The 15,863-nt window shown below is 38.3% G+C and overlaps 3 protein-coding genes across 5 annotated transcripts in view; all 3 read right to left on the bottom strand.

Moving 5' to 3' along the window:
• crocc2 (ciliary rootlet coiled-coil, rootletin family member 2) overlaps positions 1-4,374 on the bottom strand; it is a 62,741-nt gene extending 58,367 nt beyond the window's left edge. The window contains exons 1-3 of one of the 2 annotated variants that reach the window (XM_051896761.1): positions 3,844-4,374; positions 3,292-3,439; positions 3,067-3,173 (exon numbers count right to left, since the gene is read on the bottom strand). In XM_051896761.1, coding sequence (XP_051752721.1) covers positions 3,067-3,173; positions 3,292-3,439; positions 3,844-3,885 — 297 coding nt within the window. In that variant the 5' untranslated portion in view covers positions 3,886-4,374. The remainder of the gene's footprint in view (positions 1-3,066; positions 3,174-3,291; positions 3,440-3,843) is intronic. The other variant, XM_051896762.1, reaches the window with a different exon arrangement.
• A 112-nt stretch (positions 4,375-4,486) lies between these two features.
• On the bottom strand, positions 4,487-10,638 carry klhl30 (kelch-like family member 30). Of its 2 annotated transcripts, XM_051896795.1 has the most exons (8): positions 10,490-10,638; positions 8,935-9,773; positions 8,663-8,843; positions 7,559-7,645; positions 6,768-6,923; positions 6,467-6,655; positions 6,032-6,177; positions 4,487-5,929 (listed from the first exon to the last, which is right to left on the bottom strand). In XM_051896795.1, the coding sequence occupies exons 2-8, from the start codon at positions 9,706-9,708 to the stop codon at positions 5,684-5,686; spliced, it is 1,779 nt and encodes a 592-aa protein (XP_051752755.1). In that variant the 5' UTR covers positions 9,709-9,773; positions 10,490-10,638; the 3' UTR covers positions 4,487-5,683. The 2 variants fall into 2 exon arrangements, with proteins under 2 accessions (XP_051752755.1, XP_051752756.1); XM_051896796.1 differs by lacking the exon at positions 6,768-6,923.
• A 472-nt stretch (positions 10,639-11,110) lies between these two features.
• espnla (espin like a) overlaps positions 11,111-15,863 on the bottom strand; it is a 30,716-nt gene continuing 25,963 nt past the window's right edge. The window contains exons 7-10 of the mRNA XM_051896816.1: positions 14,420-14,573; positions 14,031-14,176; positions 12,723-12,887; positions 11,111-12,608 (exon numbers count right to left, since the gene is read on the bottom strand). Coding sequence (XP_051752776.1) covers positions 11,124-12,608; positions 12,723-12,887; positions 14,031-14,176; positions 14,420-14,573 — 1,950 coding nt within the window. The 3' untranslated portion in view covers positions 11,111-11,123. The remainder of the gene's footprint in view (positions 12,609-12,722; positions 12,888-14,030; positions 14,177-14,419; positions 14,574-15,863) is intronic.

Here is a 15,863-nt window from a genome sequence, read left to right as displayed (position 1 = left end):
GTAAGCTATTTCTTGTGAATTTATGAGACTTCCGATTCATTAGTCGCTATCCACCTTTTTCCTACGCCCCATGACGCTTTACGTGAATCATGGGAGTAACTTGTTAATCTGTAAACATTCAGCGACTGCCAATACACTTGTTTAAAGGTTTGCTCTATGAGGTGACATTGCACTCACCCTCAACCATTGAACATCAAAAGAAAACTTAAAAGTGTTAGAGTATTAACAAATTCCTATCCTGATGCATTCAAGCTTTATAATGGCAGTGAACGGGACCAACGAGTATGAAGCTTAAGAAAGTGCATTCATACCTCATAAACGTACTCCACACGGCTCCGGGGGGTTAATAAAGGCCTTCTGAAGCGAAGCAATGCGTTTGTGTAAGAAAAATATACATATTTAACAAGTTATAAAGTAAAATATCTAGCTTCCGCCAGACCGCCTTCCGTATTCAAATTACAAAAAAAAAAAGCGTAACTGATGTCGAAAGGCATAGGACGTAGTGTAAGCATTTTGCATCTTTGTAATTTGAATTATAAATATTTTACTTTATAACTTGTTAAATATGGATATTTCTCTTACACAAACGCATCGCTTCACTTCATAAGGCCTTTATTAACCCCCGGAGCCGTGTGGAGTACGTTTATGATAGATGGATATACTTTCTTGAGTTTCATACTCGTTGGTCCTGTTCACTGCCATTATAAAGCTTGGATGCGCCAGGATATTTATTAATATAACTCCAATTGTGTTTATCGGAAAGAACAAAATCATTTGAGGGTGAGTAAAGCTTGGGGTAATTTTCATTTTAAAGTGAACTAATCCTTAAAGTCTATTTTATGTAACATAAGAGTATGTTGCGTTAATCAAAAATTCCTCATTAACTGGAACATTGATGGATATTTCAAAGTACTTGTCTTCTTTTTGACAGATTTCCAAGTAAACACTGCTGATAGGGATTAGAAGTCGAAAAAAGGAGAAAACCACACTTTTTTCACAAGTGCTGTGTGAAAATCCGGGAAAGAGATCTGAGTGAGGATTTTGGGGGAAAATATATTAAATTTTAATACAGCGGAATACAAAGAAAAAAGATAGGAAGAACAGAACACAACTAGTGGACTGAAAAGAACTTTTGTCACTGATATTCTTGTGATTCCAGTGTGACATTAATATACCAAGTGCTACATTATTTTCCTGCATTATTTGTAGCGCAACCTTATTATTTGAAATGATTTGTTACAGTCATTTTGAGTGGAAGTTTTCCAAACCGGAAATACTAACCTTTTAAAAACCTAATTTAAAAAGCAGCAGGCTCAGTCGGAAAAAGGTGGATAAGTAAATAACTAGAATAAAGTAATAGACTAGAATAGAATAAAGTAAAACTAGAATAAAGTGCAGTAAGTGGTAAAACCGTGTTTATCATTCCAACGATAAATTAAAATAATATGATAAAAAAAAATAAAAAAAACACCACCACCAGATTCCGTGTCAAATCAACCAAATTTCAGAAACTTTCCCGGCTCAAATTTTTGATTTTGTTAATATTTTTTTCTGTAGAAAGACATAAATAGGGATTAAAGCCAAAATATTAAATGTCACAGATGTATATTTACTGAGTAATCCACTATTTTGTAGAGGGGGGGTCAAAATTGCAATTTCCACCTGACATTTAAAGCCAATTTACAGGGGTGTAGAAATGACTTTAGAAAGATGGCAGCATCATTATCTTATTTTTGCACAGAGATTGGTAGGTCTATTAGTAAAATCTGCTGACTTTAACAATCTTTGTTGCATTACATGCCAACAGTGACAGTTCAAAAATGGCAAAAAGCACTTCTTGTGTTTTTTGCCTCAAGTTTGCATGCCTGTAACTCAAGAAGTATTAAAAGATATCTTAAAGGGTTAGTTCACCCAAAAATGAAAATAATGTCATTTATTACTCACCCTCATGCAGTTCCATACCCGTAAAACCTTCGTTAATCTTCAGAATGCAAATTAAGATATTTTTGTTGAAATCCAATGGCTCAGTGAGGCCTGCATAGCCAGCAATGACATTTCCTCTCTCAAGATCCATTAATGTACTAAAAACATATTTAAATCAGTTCATGTGAGTACAGTGGTTCAATATTAATATTATAAAGTGACGAGAATATTTTTGGTGCGCCAAAAAAACAAAATAACGACTTGTATAGTGATGGCCGATTTCAAAACACTGCTTCATGAAGCTTCGGAGCGTTATGAATCAGCGTGTCGAATCAGCAGTTCGGATCTTTTTTTCTTTTAAAGAGGAATATCTGAAGAACAAATAACGTTGAAACTAGAACATTTTTACACCCTGTATCTCATTTCTAGTTATAGTTTCTAGCAATTTCTAGTTCTAGTTTCTAGCCATCTTTGTTTCATATAATGAAACATGGCTTATCAGTCATATAATGAAACAAAGATTGCTAAAGTCAGCAGATTTTACTAACAGACCTACCAATCTCTTTGTAAAAAAATAAAATAATGATGCTGCCATCATTCTAAAGTCATTTTTACACCCCTGTAAATTGGCTCCAAATCTCAGGTGAAAATTGTCATTTTGACCCCCCTCTACAAAATAGTGTATTACTCAATAAATATACATCTCTGACATTTAATATTTTGGCTTTCATCACTATTTATGTTTGTCTTTCTACAGAAAAAAATATTAACAAAATCAAAAATTTGACCCGGGGACCTCTGGTTGAGTTGACACAGAATGACCCACCATTCTGTAATGTGAAGTAGCATAACAGAATATTTTTGTACAGCTAAAATAACTGGAAGAGGCTGTAGATGTTAAAAATGGCTCTTACGTTAAAAATAAGGTGGATACTTTGCCATTGCATTAGGGCAATAATTTGTTTAGTATCTGAGAAGAACGTACAAAATGTGCTTTGTGCAGTCCATTACACATAGTGATTCACTATCAGGTGGTCAAGTGTGCTTATCTATGCATAAATGGCTTATCAGTCAGATTTCCAGAAGAACTGGAAGTCCAGAGTCCCAAGGGCATATGTGTGAGGTTTGTGCGTGTGCTCCTACCCGGCTAGTGAGAGCCGCCTGCCTGTTGAGCAGCTGGTCTTTGTCTGTGCACATCTGAGAAGGCAGATCCTTCGGCAGCCGGTTCTCCTCCAGCTCGCTGCTCTCGCCTGATACATCACCAGAGGGAAAACATGGCAGGAAATGATAGGATATACATGTGTTCTAATTATACCCTGATACCCCAGAAGACCCATCACCAATGAGCTCATTCAGAGTGTCGAGTACCTGTGGGTGTATCAGCCAGGTTTCTGGTGATGATCTCACGGATGCGGGCAGGAACTGGCGTGGCGATGGACTCCTCCTCATCTCCGCGCACAGTGTAAGGCTTTTCCTCGGCACTGCTATCTGGGTTAAGCAGTGACTCCTCCAGCTTCTGCATTATCAATATTAGTGCAAGGAGAGGGGCTCACACACTGCAATCAGGTGACCTAGTCTCACTGCTGATCTAAAAAGCTTTGATGTTTGTTAATAAAACTTTATGTATTATTTAATTATAATGTATTTTTTATTGCAACTAGTTCGTATTGTCTGTCTCTGTTTCAATTTGATGTCACAACAGCACAAGGAAATGAGTCACCTGTCTTCAAGTTTCACAGAAGAACCTGAAACTGACCCACTGATCGACCTTAATTTGTTGAAACATAGCAAGGCTCGTTAATATTAAATCAAGCTCTCTCCTCTTTCATTCACACTTGCTGTTTTGAATAGGTAACAGTGCAATAACCTATTTAAGTTACAGCTGGTTGAAGATCAGCTTTCCTGCTGGAAAACACGCACCTGAATCACGGCTTCCAGTCCTTGATCTCCTTCACAACTCATCTGGAAACTGGTAGTGATCCAATGCACTTTAATAGCCGAACAGCGACGTTTTTCCAATTGTCCTCGATTCTTGCTGAGACCTAAAAGTGCTTTTAAACGCTTAAACTGGGCTTAGCAAGTTGCTATGTCAGCTAATAAAGTCTTAAATGCATTAAAAGTTGTGCTTTATAGGAATAAAGGTTGCAGAGTGCTTTACACTTCAATATTAATGCTTTAATAACGCGCGTAAGCAAATTAAACGCAAACTATTTAGTGTTAGTATAAAGCCACAAGTGTAAAAGTTTCAATCACAGCACCAGCTCGAGATGGGTGCCTATGGTTGCCAGGGAAACCGGACGCTCTCGCGTGTTGTCATGAGAATTAAAACGCAAGCTTTCCGGCTTCCATAGTTACAAACACAGCAGGTCACGGCTGAACAAATACAACACTGGTTATTCCAGTCATTGTTGCAACTTTGTTAAAAATCCATTTAAGTTAATGCTAACTAACATGGGTATTAAATGATAACTAACATGGGTATTAAAAAGTACAATTTTGTAATAAACATTATCAAACATTAAAAATAAAACATATTTCGAAATAAATTCAGTCAAAAGAAATAATAATTACAATTTTACATTTACTTTTTACTGGACAAAATAAGTAGCATGTGATACAACTGGTAAAAATGCTTAAAAAATGTATCATCCATTATATTAAAATGTCAACCTAAAGGCCATTTAATTCAAAGAGTTAATGACCATATGAAGGCAAAGAACAGCTATATAAGACAGGAAAAAAAACATATCCCTTATCAAATACATATTACAAAACAAAACTCGATATAGCTACACAATTTTCACAAATAAAAACAATAATTGATTTTATCTTGGGAGTACAACAAATTACATTGTGTTATTTATTAAGTGATTATGCAATTCTTATTTTCTAAATGATAATCACCAGAAGGCTGAGAAAAGGTGACATTTTGCCCCAAAGCTTAAAGGGTTAGTTCACTCAAAAATGGAAATTCTGTCATTTATTACTCACCCTTTTGTCGTTCCACACCCATAAAACCTTCGTTCATCTTCAGAACACAAATTAAGATATTTTTGATGAAGTCTGAGAGGTTTCTGTCTCTCCATAGAGATCCAATGCAACTACCACTCCAAGGTCCAGAAAGGTAGGAAAAATAAATAATAAAATACTCCATGTGTCTCCAGTGGCTTAAACTCAATTTTATGAAGCAATGTGAGTGTTTTGTTTGTGCAAAAAAAAAAAACAACAACAAAAAAAACATAATTTACCACTTTATTTACAAAATAATATTATCCAAAGCATGTTCACACAACAATGCCAACACAACACGCATGTGTCGTGATGCTCTCGTGAACACTCACGCATGTGCGTTGAGTTGACGCGCAAGTCTGAACACAACACGCATGCGTCGTAGAGCTCTTGTGAACACGCGTTGCAGATCAATATTTTTGTAAGTAAAGTGGTAAATTATGTTTTTTTTTTTTTTTTTGCACAAACAAAGCACTTACGTCGCTTCATACAATTGAGTTTAAGCCACTGGAGTCACATGGAGGACTTTAATGATGTCTTTTTTCTACCTTTCTGGACCTTGGATTGGTAGTTGTGTTAGATCTCTATGGAGAGACAGAAACCTCTCATCAAAAATATTTTAATTTGTGTTCCAAAGATGAACGAAGGTCTTGCGGATGTGGAACGACACAAGGGTGAGTAATAAATGGCATAATTTTCATTTTTGGGTGAACTAACCCTGTAAGTCGAGATTTAGGGGACAGGACAGATATTAAGTCTCATCAGGGAAGAATTCAGTCCACTGGGAAGTGTCCAGGAAGATGGAACAGCAGCCACTGTAGGTCCAGAGTCTGGGAAGAAAGCACTCCACCTTCCAAGTGTTGGAGCCACGGTTGTATACTTCCACTTCCACACCGTAATCCCCCTCCATGCCCTTCCAGTGCCCTCCAGTCACATACAATTGCCTGCCTAGAACCACCAAATCCCCATTCTCATGGAGGGTGTGCAGAAACTGAATCTGGGAAGAAAAATGACAAACATAAAGATTGTACATAAGGGTTTGGCTAACTTTATATGTGCTCAATTCTCTGTGTAAAAAGAATTATAATATAAAACTCACTTTTTCCCACATATTACCCTCTGGGTCATACAAATAGACCTTTTTGGTGTTATCTGCTACAAGGTAAATGACTCCATCCATAGAGACGGAGCGGGGAGAAGAAAGATATTTAGGAATGAAAGGAGAGCAGATGATACACCAGCTATCTGTTGAAGAAGAGAAACCTCATTTACAAAAGTATCCTCAAACTACATAGTATTGAACTGTGGTTCAATGTTGGCAGGGCTCCATGAGTGAATAACATTATAATTTACACTCTGTCTAGTAAAGTGTTTCATTAAATTGTTCTGAATTGCTAGTTCCAATATAAAACTATTCGTAATAAGAAATTAGAGGCTCTAGTATGACAAATGTGGTTTGTTTTTACTGATATTGTAATGTCTATTAGTAACTGTTAAATACATCCTAGCCAAGTTGACATGTGTTCTCTCTTACCTATGACAGGGTTGTAGCACTGCATAGTCAGGGCATTATATTTAACAGCACAAGAACCAATGAGGTACAGCTTTCCTTCACACGACGTGGCCGTAAAGTTAGTCACGTACTTCAGTGCTGGGCCTGTGAGAGTCCAGCAATTACTGAATGGGTCATAATGTTCAACTTCAACAAAATCCATTGTAGTTCCTGTCAATGAAAAGACAATGCAATGTTACATAAAAATGTCCAGTTCTGAAGGGAAATCTACTCAAAGACCTTTGTCTGAAGCCTCCAGTTGGAAACTGATTTGTTTTCTTACCACCAATTACATAAATCTCTCCATTAAGAGTTGCAGAAGAGTGGTTAGTCCTGGGCCGCAACATTGGGGCGACTGTGACCCACTTCCCCTCACGAGTGATGAACTTCCAGGTCTCTGTGGTGGACCAGGTGTTGGACTGAGACCCTCTTGATCCTCCTGAGAGTTATACAAATGTTGTAATTGGGTATTTTTTTCCATTCTGTGGAAATTCTGATGAAGGCTTAGCTGATTTATTTGATCAGCTGTCCCCATTGGTGACCAGGCAACATTAGGCGATAATGCCCCCAAGAATCCCAGGTAATCACAAAGTTAATGTTCTGCTTCTTTGTCCTCTAGTCCCCACATTTCTAAAGTGGTTTCAGGTCTTATGTGAGTCTTAGTGGGATTGTTTATAAGACAGGGGACTGTTTTATCTCAGCATCTCCAAATCCTCACTAGAGATGACGTTCCATTCATGTGTGTAATAAAACTATAAATCTTACTGATCCTTTTCCAAAGGGCACAGGCTCTATAAATACCCTGAAAATCTGTGGATTGTTTTCTTTTGGTAAAAATAGAAGTTGTGTCCTGCTCCTTTTTTTTTTTTTTTGTACCATTTTATTCTCTTTTCTTCAGTCTCTCTTTCCTTGTCATTATGGTTTGAGGCATACAGACCAAACCAACCAATCAGCAAATTATCCATACTACTATAAATATTGTGAAGAAAACATTTTTTGGCTAAGTTGATGAGGAAATACAGCTTTTACCAACAGTTACATATCTTATGAAAATATGAAAAGCGTTCATCTCACCTGTGACATAAACATTGCTGTTTAAGGAGACAATAGAATAACCCCATTTATTGTAGTTGGGAAAATCAGGTAGCTGAAACCACTGCCCTATGAAAAAAAGAAAAAAAGAAAAAAAGAAAAAAAAAGTACTTTAAAAATCAGTTAAATTTTTTTGGAATGGTCCACTTTTTACATTCCACTAACTATGTGTAACTTTGCAACTACATATCTACTAACTCTCATTAGGGTATTAGTCAAAAGACTATTAGTAGACTGTTAGGTTAGGGTTAGGTGTTAGGGTTTGGTTTAGTTGACATGTACTTGTCAAGTTACTTATAGTGAGTAGAATGTCTGTTGGGGGAGCATCAAAATAAAGTGTCAGCAGATATTAAGCAGACAGTCTACTAATACTTTAATGACTGGTACTTGACATGTAGTTGCAAAGTTACTTGTAGTAAGTTAAAATGTTTAAAGTGGACCATCAAAATCACCAGCTAATACATGTTTGTTAACTACCAATTAAAAGTTAGGGTATACATACTCCTTTTTTTCATTATTGCTGTTTTTTTTTTTTTAGAACTTAAGAATAAGAGAAAGGTCATCAAAGAAACAAATATTCTTTCAACCAGCATCAAGAGGTGAAGCACACTTATTTTAAAGGATTCCCATGTTTGTTGACTGCTTATTATTAAACAATTCAACTTACCCTTTTAAAAATTACAATTTTAGTATTGTAAAGAAATTCATACATGAGAAAATTTGTCTCAAAAACTAATTTCAACCATAAGCTTCTAGTATATGTAAATGAGCAATGTGTACACTTTCTCTGTGTTACCTGTTTATTTGTCATTCCTTTTTGCCTTTGACAGCTCTAGGGCTTTTGTGAAATGTGGAAGGATATTATAGTTGTTGAAGTTTTCCTACATTTTTTTGGCAAAAGGAAATGCCACAGACCCTTTTCTTTTTCTACTGCATGCACAGCCAAACTTTATTAGAAATATCATCTTGCCAGTGGTGAATTATCCCTTTAAAGTGTATTCAGATTTGACTGTTAGTATGCAAGTGTTCCACATTAACGATAATTCTCCCCAATGGAGTTGATGTGTCAGTTGTAGTTGTCCTTACCAAGCTTTGGGTTGTAGAAACCACAATTTCTGGGGTGCAACCTTCTACCTTCATCTTCATCCTCATCTTCATCATCTGAGTCATCCAGTGAGCGACCACCCATCACAAATAAAACCTCCTGCAGGTTGAAGGCATTTTGAGCAACCCTCTGCTCTGACACATCTCCTGTCTTTTCTCGTTTCTGAAGAAAACAACAACACAAAATGCATTTTGTAGAATGGAATATAAAGTTTAAGAAACCTCAATAAAATAGATTTCTGTCTGACTCTGACCTCTCTACATATTCTCTCCACCAACTCTTTGGATTCTAGCGAATTCTGCACCAATGGCTCCTTAAGCAAGTTCTCAGTGAGGTAGGATTCTGGGAGGAGGGAAAGCTTAGCCAAGCTTAACAATTCTTGCAGGTGACAGATCCGATTTTCTATACAATGCCTGACCCAAGCCAAAATTGCCTCGGCACAGGACCGGTCATCTCTTACGTGCAGATCCTCGTCCTTCAAGCAGGCCACCAGTCGGTCTTTCTCCAGCAGCAAAAACTCCTCGTGTTGTTGCACTTCCTCAAAGTTTTCAAGGAGGAAGCCCCAGGCTTTGGCAACCACTTCAGGGCATCCATGGATCTCTCCAAACTCATGGATTCCCAAGCAGTTTGTGGCATCTATCTGGTGCTGCAAATATCGGCTGCATACAGAACGGACGGTGTGGAACTGAAGCTGACTGGACGTGCAGATGAGTCCCTCCACGTTGTTTTTGTTGATGGTGAGTTTCCCTGTATAAGCAAAGTCCAACAGTGTTGACAATACATTCGGATCTACATCATGAAGCTCGACACGAGCAGCAATGCTCTCCACGAAATCTCCTGAGAACATGGAACGGAAGTAATGGCTGCAGAGTGCAAGGATTCCCCGGTGACAGGGGAAATCCTGTCCACCAGCGCACAAGGTGACATCCACAAGTTTGGGTTGAGAACAGAGGGAGCGCAGGCCCTCCAAGATGCTCTGCGGATGGGAAGAGAGGCAGAAGTCTAGGTCGTCTACATTACGCACCATGACGACACTCTGACCTATGGCCTTAATGCATTCAGGGCCAACCAACAGATGTTTTCAGTGTTTACCTACATCGGACAAGACAAATGGGTATAATCAGTCACATGAAATACGATTGCAACATTCATGATCACAGCAGTATGGAGCCTCCTATGACCTGAGGACAAATTTTCAGGCTTTCTGCTTGGTAACAGAACATTTCAGAAACAAATTGGAAGAGAATGAAGTCATGTTAGCACATCAATATAAGTCAAATTATCAGATGATTTTCGCCAAAGTTGAAAACAGGTTCTTTCCAAAGATAATATATCTGACAAGCACACTGGGAGAGTATAATTCTGAGAATTAAACTACTACCATTCAAGATTTATTTCTCTGCCTATTAGAGAGTGTGCACACAAAACACACATACACACAAAATATTGCTGGCGAAACATCAGAGGATGTTAAACATTAAAAAAATAGTCATTCTTATGAATTTTCAGTATGAATGTTGTTTATGAAAACGTTGCTTTAATCAGAACAACAAAATGACTCAAAGTAAATTGAAAAGCATTCATTTTCCCCTATTCAAAATAATTTTCTTTAATTGTTTTCTATAATGTTCAACACATATATCTGTTAACATTTTTTCAAATAACATACACTTCAAATAATGTTTAGGTCCATTTACTTAAAATACAAAGTATGATGTCCAAGGAGCAACTGACAGCACTTGTAATATTTAAATAGTTCTTTAATTTCTTCTTTTTAAGACAAAACAAAAATCCTGAATTCAACTTACCTGCCTGCGAATGAAAGCAGAAATCATACATTATTCATAGTACTTGCTTAGAAGGCAGTCTATTTTGTTGCGGCTGTTTGAAATGGGGGACACGTTGTCTTCTGCAGAGTCACTGGGACAGCATGCTTGTCTTTCACAATGCTATTTTTAGGCTAGTCATTCTGGGGGGATATAATCAGAGTCTAAATAGTAGAGTTAAGCTCCCACCTGCTCTTAAAGAGATACACACACGTCTCTGTACAAGAATAAACAGTCAGATGATCATTTATTTAATCAGAGTAAGCAGCCTCCAGCATTGGTGCACACCAGTCTGTTTTAAGTCTCTAAATGTCAGATTCTCAATTAAGGTGTAACAAAAACTCAACTGAAATAGTCATGTAAATTGTTTTTTAAATCACATAATTCTGACAAAGATTCAGAACAGAATAGCAATCCGTTTATGACACCTTGCACCTTGCACTCCTGGAAAATTGGAGAATAAATGGCAAAAGCATGCCTTTACTGTCACAACAGTATAAATATTGGTACCAATTCTACATCAAATCCAAAAAAAAAAAAAAAAAAAAAAAATACATACTTAAAGATTATAAGAAATCTATATGTACATTCCACCCTCCCCCTAAAAGGCTTCTTGTCATTCTTCAAAATCAAATATCTCAGCCTCCTTTTCTTTCCAGAAAGCAAAACTACGGTCAATATATTTGCAAATTTCATCATTACTCAGACTACTAATATCTGCATTATTTTTCAGGACATCGCTCTCATCTGGGGTGGGTGTCTGTACGATGACTTTAGGCACAGGTCTCTTGTCTACCGTTGTGGTCTGCTCTAAATGTTCAAGCTCTGGTTGGCCTGATCCATCTCCGAAGAACTTCACCTTAATGTCCTCAAATCCATCCTTCCATTCCCGGTTTCCAGCCTCAATGTCCTGTATTACAGTCTTGTGAAAATCCCTGACAGTTTCCCAGGTGAAACGCCCCACATGGTCGAACACTTCAAAGCACAGCAGGTGTCTCATTTTCCTCTCATCTGCTGGCAAATCCAACTCCAGTATGTGAAAGTAGCCAAGCATGAAGAGATCAAGTGTCAGCGTGTCGTAGTCAACGGGAGATCCATCCACACGGGGCAGGAACTGCTCAGGTGAGTAAATTGCCTGCTGCCGGTTGAGTCTTCGGATCTGCCGAGACGGTACAAATGAGATCATGCTTCTCCAGTTCCCAATCATCTTATTGATGGCACTTCTCTGCTTGAAAAAGTGCCCCAGTTTGCCATTCTCCATGGTCCTCTTCTGAGAGATATCCAAGCTAGCTTTGCGTTCATATTTCGGCTTCTTAGATATCTCCAGCGAATCAACGCTTTGCTTCCTCTGAGCGTTTCTCACGGTTACAGTATAAGCTGACTTCTTCCAGTGACCCAGGAACAAGACCACAATACGTTCCTTTCTCAGGGTTGTACTTTCCATGGCATCGCTGATGACATAGTCGATAGCTGAATCATCACTCTGGTCAATCTCTGGTCTTTGTTCCTGTTTTTGAGAGACCTCATCTGAACCACTCTCCACTAGATCTTGCTCTTGTTCACCCAATGATTCTGTCCTCTCTGAATCCTTCATTGAGGATTCATTCTGATTCTCAAAGTTGGACTTCAGGTTCCTCACAGAGACCCCAAACTGGTGAATCTCGTCTTCTATCTTCTCCCTCCTGCCTCTGTTGGAGGCTTGCCTCTCTGAAGCCTGAGAGAAAACATTTACCAGCTCAGTGTTTGGCATTTTGCAGTAGGGCTGGTCTGTTAGGTTGGTCATAAGCAGTGACATACTCTTCACAATGCCTGAAATACGGTTGCACCAAACGGGTAAGGGAGTCTGTGTAGAGTTTTTGTACTGGGTGTTGACTGTGATGTTGACTATGGGCGCCGGGAGAATGTTTCGAAGTTCTTCGGCCAGATGAGCAAGCTCCATTTCATAGCCCTCGCAGTTCTTATGCATCGAGACACTCTTAATTTGCTTCTCTAGATAAATGAGATCATCCTCAGTTAAAAGTTCTCCGAACGGACCCAGGATGGCATTGTGAGCCTGGGAGAACCTCCAACTTTCCATCTTTGTATATCTATTACCATTCTCCTGTTTAATAAGATAAAATATATCCAGTTAAAATCCAACCTGGAGAAAGTTGCAGTCAGAACATCATCTCAAAATTAAGCTTAGAAGACATTTAATACACTATTTGTAGCTCACCTTCATCCTCTGGGTTTCCTGGTCAAATAATCTGGCCTGTAGCTGTCGTACCATCACCTGTCTCTTCCATTCTGCTATAGGTCTGCCCTTCTCATCGTGCATGGGCACCAGGTAATCAATATCAGACAAATTAGCCTCCTCTGTCGGTAATACAACCATTTTATTCTAAAAGGAAAAGGCAAAACAATATTGTGTTGGCAAGTACTGTAGTTCAAATGGTGCTCTTAAGCTGTCAAGTACATAAAAAACAAAAACAGCACTATCATGCTTGGCTAATATGAAACCAAGAACTTAATAAACTCGGTTCCTTTTTGTATAATAATGCGGTATTCTTCTACTTATATCTTACAGTACATTTCATAAAAGTTCCAAGTCAATAAATAAACTATGTTCACACAGTCAATGAAGGACTGACAACCATATTTACCAAGACAAATCTCGAATTGTTCGGTTCACTCAACAGCTTTAGCATCAATATAAAAGTTAAATCTATTTTTTTAAATGGACCAATTGTGCTGTGTACAGTATTTTTATGCTTATTAGGCCCTGTTTACACCTGTTATTAAGATTGGATCACAAGTTGACGACGCTAAATACAGGTATAAACGAAAACGGATTTGACAGGATTGCTTTCGTAGTGTAGATGTGGTTGAATATCTCAACAGCCATTTATAAGCACCATTCAAGTATAGCACACCTCTAAGCTAGGCTTTTAAAAACTCACAGTCTGTACACTGCAGTCTCCGGGCTCACGGCATCCCAAAAAACAATATTTTAATGATTCATAAGAGATGAATCACTGTCTGGCTGTCTGAGATTTCAGTATGGAGATAAGGGTTAAGACCATGATTTTTTGGGAGTGCTACAGCGCACTGTCAGTGTGTATTAGCACTGTTTGTGGTTTGCTTTTGGGATCACAAGCAGCCTTTGGATATGGAAACGTGAAATCAAGTGACTTCAAACTTAACAACTGCTAGGTTTAGCATTCTAATAAAGGACTGACAACAGTATTTTGCTAGTGTGAACATAGCCTCAAGGCCAATTCACACTGCACAGACAGACGGCAACAGACATTTCATCGGGTTTTGTCAGGTTAGTGTGTTACCCCTGTCGGAGTCTGTTAGCATCTGTCGGAGCTTGTTTTCGCTGAATGAACATGCTGAATCAGCATTTTTCTGTCTTGGAACGTCTGAGAAGTGACATACTCTAATCTGGTGACTGTCGCCGTTGGTCTGCATCTGTCGTTGCAGTGTAGTTGGCCTTTAGACTCAGTTATCATGAGAAACTGTGTATGGTAAATTTACTAACTGAAATGGTTAAATCTGCAGTCAATCCGGATTTTTTAAGGCTGGCGATAGATTTCACATCTCCCAGTTTCATTCCTCCCATTAGCAGTTTCCCTTTCTCCGGTACTGGCTTACTCGCAGGCGTAGTGGAGCTAAGGGTCTTCACCACTGCGATGACAATCAGAACAAGAACATCATTTGTTACTCTCATCTGGTTCCAGTTATGTTCTGATCATATTCACATAGGCTGATTACCATTACTCACTGAACTGGAATTAAGTCATCAAGTGAAATTAAGGAAGGATGAGTCAATGGTGACAGCAGTGCCCACAAAATTTTCTCAGGATTGCAAAACATACACTTGCAGAACAGTACTAGGGATATTAAACAGCCCCCTTAGGGCTTTCTCACCCGCAGTGGCCATGTGGACATTCTGGAAAGCGTTCCCATGTGGGGTAGAAGATGGAGGTGAGGTGACCGAGGGAGTAGTGGTGGAAGGGGGTGGAGGAGGTGAAAGAGGTGGAACGGGGTAACGGGCTTGAGGCGAATCTTCTGTCTCAGGGTGCTGGTGGGGTTGAAATGAAATGGAAAAGCACTCAATTAAATGTCGACACTTGCTAAAGCCAGATACTAATACCTTAAAGCACACTTTTCTGACTTAAGGCAAAATAACATGTAAATAATTGCTCTGTTCCAAAGTCTTGTTAGCTGCCCATAGAGGGAGTTTAAGTTACATTTTAAAGCCCAAAGTATACTTCAATACATTCAGTACCAAAATATATATATATATATATATAAAAAAGGTAATGATTTTATTAAAGTTATGGATTTTACTCCATATTTCTGTACCCTGCATTTTTATGTGTACATTTAGCTTAGCAACTATGTCAAACTGTATTGAAATCAATTGACAGACATGTTTTTCCTATTTGTGAGGCACATGGAGCTGTTTCAACGTATAGCATTTGAAATCAGTCATTTAAGAGGTGCTACACGGAGGTGCTACAGGGTTAGTTCACCCAAAAATGAAAATTCTGTCATTAATTACTCATGACGTTCCAAACCCATAAGACCTTCGTTCATCTTCGGAACACAAATTAAAGGGTTAGTTCACCCAAAAATGAAAATTCTGTCATTTATTACTTACGCTCATGCCGTTCCAGACCTGCAAGACCTTTGTTAATCTTTAGAACGCAAATTGAGATATTTTTGTTTAAATCCGATGGCTCCGTGAGGCCTACATAGGGAGCAATGACATTTCCTCTCTCAAGATCCATAAAGGTACTAAAAACATATTTAAATCAGTTCATGTGAGTACAGTGGTTCAATATTAATATTATAAAGCGACGAGAATATTTTGGCCGATTTCAAAACACTGCTTCAGGAAGCTTCGGAGCATAATGAATCAGTGTGCCAAACCCGCAGTTCGGAGCGCCAAAGTCACGTGATTTCAGCAGTTTGGCGGTTTGACACGCGATCCGAATCATGATTCGACACGCTAAATAAGTCGTTATTTTGGTTTTTTTGGCGCACCAAAGCAGTGTTTTGAAATCGGCCAAAATATTCTCATCGCTTTATAATATTAATATTGAACCACTGTACTCACATGAACTGATTTAAATATGTTTTTAGTACCTTTATGGATCTTGAGAGAGGAAATGTCATTGCTCCCTATGTAGGCCTCACGGAGCCATCGGATTTAAACAAAAATATCTTAATTTGTGTTCCGAAGATCAACGAAGGTCTTACGGGTGTAAAACGGCACGAGGGTGAGTAATTAATGACAGAATTTTCATTTTTGGGTGAACTAACCCTTTAAGGTTTAATGGTATATTAAGATATAATGAGACGCCGT

Source organism: Ctenopharyngodon idella, chromosome 6 (genome assembly GCF_019924925.1).
Source record: "Ctenopharyngodon idella isolate HZGC_01 chromosome 6, HZGC01, whole genome shotgun sequence".
Lineage (NCBI taxonomy): Eukaryota > Metazoa > Chordata > Actinopteri > Cypriniformes > Xenocyprididae > Ctenopharyngodon > Ctenopharyngodon idella.
Note: the sequence above shows the minus strand (reverse complement) of the source record. Positions and strands in the feature narration are given on the sequence as shown.